Raw genomic sequence first — 9,839 nt, 5'->3', positions numbered from 1 at the left:
CAGAATGATGTAGGTTACATTATTCACTCAGAGATAAAGAGGCTTGCACAGTATAGAGGTGCAAGGAGAACTGCATCAAACCAGTCTTTGGTCTGAAGACCACAACAACAACAGCCAGAATCTTGTTATTCTAAAGGTGTTAAGATAATCGTACTTATTACAATAATATATCACAAATCGAAAAATTCTGTATAAGGATGGTTAATCCTTAAAGGATTAAACTATTCCCTATTAATGATTTCGAGTATAAATCATATATACGATAAATGTAGCACTACCATCGTTCTGCAATTTGGATACCTGAAAGTAATAAAAGCGTATAAGTTGGTCGTGTAATCATGAGTGATAAAACTAGAATACATGTTGACCCTACTGATAAAATTCGCCTTACGTAACTGGATGGTTCGTAATGTTTTCCATGTGTGTGTGTGTGTGTGTGTGTGTGTGTGTGTGTGTGTGTGTGTGTTAGGAACTATTAGCCTACTGCTCTACCGACACAAACAGATAACAGTACATATAAAAATGTGTTACAGTTTCACCATGTTACGCTAATATTAACATGTCATCATCAAAATATCTACGATTAACTATCATAATGAACCTAATCTATAATTATGTGAAACTAAGGAAACCGACAATGCTTCGCAATTGCTAAATATGTACGGGAATTGGATCTACGTCATTACCTCCTTCTTCCACTTCTCCCTATCCCTCTCCTCCTCCCCTCTCCTTGGTGCATCACCTCTTTCACACTATATCCATCACCTTCTCCTTTCCCCCATGTACGTCTATTATCCTACACCTTCTCTAACAATGTAGCAATGTAGCATCTTTAGCGCCGTACTGAAGTCCATCTTCTCCGCCGCCTCCGACGCTGTAGATATGAAAGGAAAGTGAAAGACACCTTCAGGCCTCGCACCTTAATGTCTTTGGGGTCGAAAAAACAAGAGTTGGCCAACGGCGAATGATAGAAAGGAAAAGACAAGAAGCCCCACGCAAGGAAGTGGAATTAATGTCATACTTAGCTAAGGGCCCATGTGGTTGCCACCCACGTACTCCCAAGAAGGAAGCCCCATCAGGGGACTACTCTTTGTCTGGTCTCTCACCAACTGACCATTCTAGAGTGGGTGACCCTGCCGAGAGCATAGCTCCCGTTTGCATAGTTCAATGGACCAAAAAGATTTGATTAGATTAGATTAGTACTTGTTCCATAGATCATGAATACACACTTCATAATTATGTGGAATGTGTCAGGGTAATAAAAGGTGTCAATACAAGATATTACATCACCCCTAAATATTACATGACACTTAATATTTTTAATTTTTTGTGGTGATTGAGGAAATTACTCACTTACTATATCCATAAATTCATCTAATTGGTAGAAGGAGTTGCCAATGATAAATTCTTTTAATTGCCTTTTAAATGACCAAAGACTTTTGTGGCAGCATAATTTACCCCCTTCTGAGCCAAAGTTAGATTTAACCTTGAGTAGTGAAGATCATCCTTTCTCCTAGTGTTGTAGCCATGTACAGTTCTATTACTTTTGAATTCGTTCGGATTGTTAATAACAAATTTTATAAGTGAATATACATATTGTGAGGCTACAGTGAAGATCTCTAGCTCTTTAAATAAGTGTCTGCAGGATGATCTTGGATGAGCTACAGCAATTATTTTGATTACACGCTTTTGTGCAATGAACACTCTTTTACTCAATGATGAGTTACCCCAGAATATGATGCCATACGAAAGCAGAGAATGAAAATAGGTGTGGTAAGCTAATTTACTGAGATGTATATCGCCAAAATTTGCAATGACCCTAATACATAAGTAGCTGAACTCAAACGTATCGGCAGATCCTCAGTGTGTTTTTTTTCCAGTTCAACCCCTCATCAATGCATACACCTAGAAATTTTGAATATTCTACCTTAGCTACCGATTTCTGATCTAAGTCTGTAGTTATTAATGTTGTTATTCCATTTACTGTGTGGAACTGTTTGTACTGTGTTTTGTCAAAGTTTAATGAGAGCCCATTTGCAGAAAACCGCTTAATGATTTTCTGAAAAACATCGTTTACAATTTCACCAGATAATTCTTGTTTATTGGGTGTGATAGCTATACTTGTATCATCGGTAAAAAGTACCAGCTTTGCATCTTCGTGTATATAGAATGGCAAGTCATTAATATATATAAAGAACAGCAGAGGACCCAAGAACGAACCTTGCGGCATCCCATTCTTGATTGTTCCCCAGTTAGAGAAAGCACCAGTTTTTTGCATGTTACGTAAACTGCTAATTTCAACTTTCTGCACTCTTCCAGTTAGGTATGATTTAAACCATTTGAGCGTTGTCCCATTCATACCACAGTACTTGAGCTTATCTAGAAGTATTCCATGACTGACACAATCAAAAGCCTTTGAGAGATCACAAAAAATCTCAACGGATGACTTCTGGTTACTCAGAGCATTTAATTTTCATTAGTGAAAGTATATATAGCATTTTCCGTTGAAAAACCTTTCTGGAAACCAAACTGACGTTTTGTTAAAACTTTATTTTTACAAAGGTGTGAAGCTACTCTACAATACATTGCTTTTTCTAGAATTTTGGATAAGGCAGTCAGAAGAGAGATTGGGCGGTAGTTGTTGATATCAGACGTATCCCCTTTTTCATGCAGTGGTTTAACAATGGCATACTTCAGTCCATCTGGGAAAATACCCTGCTTCAGAGAGCTATTACACATGTGGCCAAGAATCCCAATTATTTCTTGGGAACAGGCTTTTATTATCCTGCTGGAAATGCCATCAATTCCATGTGAACTTTTATTCTTGAGAGAGTTTATTATCACACACAAACCAACCCAGCAACGTTAAGGTGATAACCCATGGGGAGGTTCCAGTAGATAACTGATGTCGAAGATGGGAACCACACAAAGATAAACTTTAAAAGCTATCTATGTTGACAATTCTAACAAATTACAAGTGGATTTGAAAAATTCATTATGACAGGATACACAATAACTATGACTACACATACATAGAACTGTGGACCCTTTCCCTCTATGTGAAGGACTTTTACATCTATTATGTATTTTTATTTGTCGTTTATGCAGTTTCAGCAAAGGATCTCCAAGTTCTGTGGCGTTCTCTGAACCTAGTACAGTCTGTTCAGTATAGCAAGACTGACACTCTCGGTAGTCTTGAAGGCCCTACTTTTCACGATTTCTGGATGTTTATTTTTTGAATTGAAGAGTGCACATATAAACCGTTTTCTTTTAAAATTTTGCTTATCCTAATTGAAATTTTATCCGCAAAAGTTAAGCTGTGCCTTTTCCTTTTCGGTCTGAGTCCGTAGTTCTGTACAATAGGAATAGGGCTTGCTTCTTCAGTTTTTTTATTGAGGATTTGCTGTTCTCACCCTTGCTTTGCTGTGGCTCAGTCTGCTTAAATAAAAAAAGAAAACAGAAAGAAAACGTTTGTAATTTGTATGGGAACTGGATATATATCCTACTCTCCTTCCCTCCCCTGTCACTGTTCATCTACCCCTACTACTTTCTTTGTCCATCTTGTAACCTCCCCCCAGTTTCGCACCAAACTATATTATTCGCATACGCTGTAGGTAAAGTTATATTTTAATTATTTTAGCATAATATATATCTTTCCTCCTTGTCATGAGACTCATTGTTGTCCATTTCCGTTATTGTGAAAACTACTAAATGATAACATCTCCTTTCTTAAATGCTGAAATTTATTTATTAAGTGACTCAATTTATAAACATTTATGAACATCAAACACTGTGTGCCATTTTCTCACTCATCTGCGGCCTCACTACCGATCAATCTCTCTCTCTCTAGCCTCTCACACCCAACTTCCACCCACAGACTCCAACACTCGACTCCTGCTTACCCATTCGCACATTGTTGACTGCACTGCAGTCTTTGCTTAAACAATGTATGATCACTGCATGGTACATAATCGATACTACATAAGGGTACTGTACCCTTACATATCTCCACTAAAATAATACTCTAATATGAAAAAATGTAAAAGTGATATTAGATTTGAATATTAAAGTAGAAAAATATATAGAAAGACAAAAAAATAAAAAAATATAAAATTACATTATTTAGTCAAAACTATTTACTTATTAATGGAGAACCTCAAGTCATTAAGAATAATTCTCATTTGTGTAAGGAAAATGGTGTTTAAGAAATTCAAGTATCACTTAATCACAGTACATTAATCAAATTATATCATTAAATCATTCACTAATTAGCAACAAGATAAGTCAGGTTAATCGCAAATGCTTGTGCACACTGCGTAATGTCATTGAATTAACATAGCAACATGAAACACAATGCTGCAATGTCCCAAATAAATAGTATGGCTAACTGTGATGCACGAATAACAAGTGTCTATTAGCTTGTTCATGAATATTTTTTTTGTAATGAATTAAATACTAATGATCAGATAGTCACTGTATTGAGTGAATAGAAACATAGGCCTAACTGAATGAATGTGATCCAAAAATAAACCATGGTGCATAATCGATACAGCGTAAGGGTATTGTACCCTTACAGTCTCTTCCACCTGCCCCCATTCTCTGTTCATCATCTTCTCCCGCTCTCTCTGTTCAGCTTCTCCTTCCTCATCCTCTCCCAAACACCTCTTGCCCCCTCTCTCACCCTCCTCTCAACCTATCACCTTCTTCTCCTTTCTTGTTCATCTTCTCGTCTCCCCTTCTCTCTCTATCTCCTCCTGCCCCCTCTCTCCATCCATCTCCTCCTTCCCGTTTTCAGTGCTCATTTCGTCCCACTCCACTTTCTGTCTCGTATTCCTCCCTCCGTCTAACCTCAAGCTTTGCTTATTACTATTATAAATTCATATCCTGGAGTGGTATTGTAATCATAAACCAATCACCCATAAATACGATTTTCCAGTTTGCTAACAACGTTTCACTATTGAATATTTAACTGATATATTTACATATTAAAAAGTATATAGTCTGTTTGTGTCAAAACTATTATTACAGTAACCTGTAAAACTTTGAAGCTAATCTGGAAGGGTCATTCTGAGATTTTTGTTAGTCAAGAATGCCTTTGAGGCGACAAAGACACCATTACGAACATCTCACTTGTGTTTGAAGAAGGACGTGTAATAGGACTACAAGAAGCTGGATATTCCTTCTACGATACTGCAGAACGACTCGGCAGGAATGTAACCAATGTACATGGTTAATGGCAGCGGTGGTCACGAGAATGTACTGTCTCAAGAAGACTGGGCTCCGGACGGCAACGTCGCGCCAACGACAGAAAAGAACATCGTATTTGGCGTATGGCTCTGGTGCATTGTACGCAGTGACACAACGAACTGTTACAAACCAGCTACTTCGAGGACAGCCACGAGTTAGATGACCTGTAGCACGCGTTCCACTCACTCCAAACCATCGCCATTTTCGATTTCTATGATGTCAAGCGAGACTTCATTGGAGGGCAGGGTGAAGGTCCTCTGTGTTTTAGATAAAAGCTGGTTCTGCCAGGGTTGTCGGTGATGGCCAGTTGAGGGCCTACAACTAATACGTTTGCTCGCTAGACACACAGGACCTACAGCTGGAGATATGTTCTGGGGTGAGATTTCATAAGACAGCAGGAGCACTGTCGTGGTTATCCCATGCACACTGACTGCATCAGACTGATGACTCCACCTGTTGCGCTCCGTTCATGAACAACATTCCAGGGGATGTTTTCCAACAGGATCACGCTCGCGCACATACAGTTGATGCAAACCAACGTGCTCTACAGAGTGTCGACATGTTGCGCTGGCCTGTTCGGTCACCAGATCTGGGCCAGTCGAGTACATCTGGGACATCATCTGATGAAAACTCCAGCTTCATCCGTAAACAGCATTAACCGGTCCTGTATTGAGCGCCAAATGCAGAAGGCATGGGACCTCCATCTCACAAACTGACACCCGGTCTCTGTACAACACAATGCATGCGCTTTTACATGTTTGCGTTCAACATTCTGGCGGTTACACCGGTTATTAATGAACCAACATTTCACAATTTCAATGACTTCTCTCACACTTACATTAATCTGTGACCTTGCAATGTTAATCAGATACATATTTTTCCTACACAAAAATATTCCCGAAATTTCAGTACTCTACATTAATTATTTTCTTGTGTTTATATAATAAGAAGTATATATATTAAGAAATTGGTTACCTAAAACACATCCTTATTAGAATTTAACTTTGTGTCAAAACTTCAAAACAATCAATCAAGAACTTTTGGAGGTTAACGATTTTGAACAAACCAACATTTACATCTTTATAACGTTTCCACTTATATATTACATATATACCAGATGGTGTGCAATGTTGTGTCAAAATTTCAGAGCAATCCACGGAGAACTTCCGGAGATTTGACATTTAGAAGGAACCAACATGTACATTTATACTTATTTAAAAAATGTATACCTGTGTGGCTCGTCCCAGCGGAGGTTCGAGTCCTCCCTCGGGCATAGGTGAGTGTGTTTGTCCTTAGGATAATTTAGGTTAAGTGGTGTGTAAGCTTAGGGACTGTTAAGTCCCATAAGATTAAAAAAATACAAAAAAATGTAACTTAATTTTATCCATTGTTTTTCAGTGTTTCGTCCGCAACTGTTTTACTTCCGTAAAATGAAGAACAAACTGCCTTCAGTCACAAGTTGCGTTTATTTACTGCACTATGCATTTCGAGTCCTGGAGGAACATTTTCAGGTGATTTTTAGTGATTTACATGTGTTTTTTAGTTGTTTGCAGTTTAACATCATACAATGTTAAACTGCAAACAACTAAAAAACCTTGTGTAAATCACTAAAAAGCACCTCATACCTACACATCATACACACGGGGATTACCGAATGGCGCATGAAGGTTTTGGAAGATGATTTCATCCCCATTATTCAAAGTGACCCTGATTTCGACAAGATGTGGTTCATACAAGACGAAGCTCGACCTCATCGAAGCAGGAAAGTTTTGATGTCCCGGAGGAGCACTTTGGGGACGGCATCCTGACTCTGGGGTACCCAGAGGCCACTGGTGTGGGATTCCATTGGTCGCCATATTCTCCGGATCCGAACACATGCGGCTCCGTTTTGTGAGGCTATATTAAAGACAAGGTGTACAGTAATAACCCCAAAATCATTACTGAAATGAAAACAACCATTCAGGAGATTGTCGACAGCATCGATGTTCCGACACTTTAGCGGGTCATGCAGAATTTCGCTATTCGTCTGCCTGCATCGTTGCCAATGGTGTGTACAGGTGCTGACAGATTGAGTACGGGAGTCCTTTATTTTCAATAAAAGAAAAGGGATATTTTTTTTAAATGCGTGATCTGTGGATGGCAATGGATCTTCACAAAGCCGTGCACGGGCCCAGGGTTGGCGACACATCAGATTTTTCCAGTATGTGCCGCTATCCCAGGGCTTGTTCGCGTGCTCGACGAACGAACAACCTTTCTGCAGACGGGGTGACACTTAGGGAAGCGTCGCTTGCCTAGGCAGAGCTCCTACAGCAGCCAATCAGAAAGGTCCAGGAGATCACGTGTGAGCGCCTACCGCGCCGAGCTGCGCGGACGAGGCGTGTGGATCGCCCTCTTTTACTGACAGGCCCCCGACGAGATCAGACGCATTGGCCGGTTGCCTCCATGCACTTTTTCCAGCCCCAGCTCAATCTGTTTGCGCCTTAGGGCCGCTAAACTCACATAATGTACCCCGGCTAGGTCAATAAACGGGAGGCAGTTTGCCGACCGGAGTTGAAACATTACCACTTGTTCTTTTTTAGACCCCACTTCCACCCCAGGCACATCCTAACATGCACAGGTAGCAGGCATATCGAACACATCATAACCTAAATCCGAATATCTCTGGTGATGTTTACATGTTGAATAAAGTGTGTGCACGCCGTGGGTTGTAACTAATTTACGTTTTTTTTTTTTTTTCATATACAGTTGAGCGTCGATTATCAACCGAACGACCGCTTAACCGAACTGTGTACTCGCTCGCACCTGTTGCTCTCCCACCCTACCGTCCATCATCCCCCTCACACCCAAACCAAGTTTCCCACAGTAATCGCCGCACTGGGCCACCGCTGGCGGAACATTTCTTCTAATGGGGCCTTCACAAGGCGCTGCTGACCCGCCAAGCCGTCAGTCGCTGTGTTTCAACAATCAGCACACTTCTGTCGGCTTGGCACTGGCAGCAGAAGTAGCGGCAGTATCAAAGCTGTTCACAGCAACAGCTGCGCCAGTTTGAAGGATTGCGCGCCCCCAAGAAGAGCTTCTCATGGTGCCAACAGTCACCTTCTGTTCTCTTGTTACTGGCTGCTGTGTCCGCCCCGTCATGAATTGGAAAATGTTTCCCATATTAATGTCCACTAATATGTGTTCAGATACCTTTGATCAGATAGTGTCAATTCGTTTTATGAACCGTATTTTCGTGTCAGTAACTCTCAGAGCATAACATCCTGAGCTATCGTCACTTTTATATTTGACTTCTTTTATGGAAACGAGTGTAGGCGTTCTTTTGTGTTTCAGAGGCGGCAGCAGCGACTGTGGAGCGTCCATCTTGAGCAGCTACTGGGCGCTGACTACCGCCCGTTGCATCGTCGACGGCGCCGTCCAGAATATGCGACTCCGAGCAGGCAGTTCGAGCCGGGGCAGCGGCGGCTACGTGCACACCGTCAAATTGGCCAGACGGCACGACTACTACAATGGCCACGACTACGACATCGGCGTGCTGAGCGTGTTAGAGCACTTCGTCTTCGGTCCCGGAGTGCAGGTCATATCCGTCAGCTGGAACGAGACAGCAGTAGGGAGCCCCGCCACGGTCGCCGGCTGGGGCGCCTCCTCTTCTGACGGCAGCCTCCCCTCTGAACTCCGGGCCATCAATATCGAAATCATAGACACCGCCGTGTGCAATGCCACCTATGGCAATCTCACCAGACACATGATCTGTGCCGGAGTGAGTGAAGGCGGCAAGGACGTTTGCGTGGGCGACGAGGGCAGTCCTCTGATGTCCGGTTCAACGCAGGTTGGAATCGTCTCCGCGAGCAGCGGGTGTGGACTACCCGGTTATCCTGGCATCTACACCTATATTTTCCCTTTGCGCTACTGGATTTATGAGAATACTGGAGTCTAATTAGCTTGCCTACTTTGCAAGTGTATTGAATTACGTGTCCTTCTCTACATACATGTAAGCAAAAAACGCTTTGAATAAAGTACACTATGCAATCAGTTACGTCTTCCAACTTTCTCTTACTAGTGAATATTAATGTGTGTCAGAAAACATAGGATCTACGTCTGCATCTACATCTACATCTACATCCATACTCCGCAAGCCACCTGACGGTGTGTGGCGGAGGGTACCTTGAGTACCTCTATCGGTTCTCCCTTCTATTTCAGTCTCGTATTGATCGTGGAAAGAAGGATTGTCGGTATGCCTCTGTGTGGGCCCCAATCTCTCTGATTTTATCCTCATGGTCTCTTCGCGAGATATATGTAGGAGGGACCAGTATACTGCTTGACTCCTCGGTGAAGGTATGTTCTCGGAACTTCAACAAAAGCCCGTACCGAGCTACTGAGCGTCTCTCCTGCAGAGTCTTCCACTGGAGTTTATCTATCACCTCCGTATCGCTTTCGCGATTACTAAATGATCCTGTACCGAAGCGCGCTGCTCTCCGTTGGATTTTCTCTATCTCTTCTATCAACCCTATCTGGTACGGATCCCACACTGCTGAGCAGTATTCAAGCAGTGGGCGGACAAGCGTACTGTAACCTACTTCCTTTGTTTTCGGATT

General features: G+C 41.8%; 1 protein-coding gene across 1 annotated transcript; it reads left to right on the top strand.

Annotated features, from left to right (window-relative positions):
• Positions 1–409: 409 nt before the first annotated feature.
• Positions 410–9,276, top strand: LOC124616327 (trypsin alpha-3-like). The gene is made up of 4 exons (XM_047144632.1): positions 410–428; positions 1,536–1,552; positions 7,827–7,864; positions 8,578–9,276. Exons 1-4 carry the CDS (start codon positions 410–412, stop codon positions 9,179–9,181), a joined length of 678 nt encoding a protein of 225 aa, XP_047000588.1. The 3' UTR covers positions 9,182–9,276.
• The last annotated feature ends 563 nt before the right edge of the window (positions 9,277–9,839 follow it).

The sequence above is a fragment of the Schistocerca americana genome, chromosome 5 (assembly GCF_021461395.2).
Source record: "Schistocerca americana isolate TAMUIC-IGC-003095 chromosome 5, iqSchAmer2.1, whole genome shotgun sequence".
NCBI lineage: Eukaryota > Metazoa > Arthropoda > Insecta > Orthoptera > Acrididae > Schistocerca > Schistocerca americana.
This window is presented reverse-complemented; position numbering and strand designations above follow the sequence as displayed.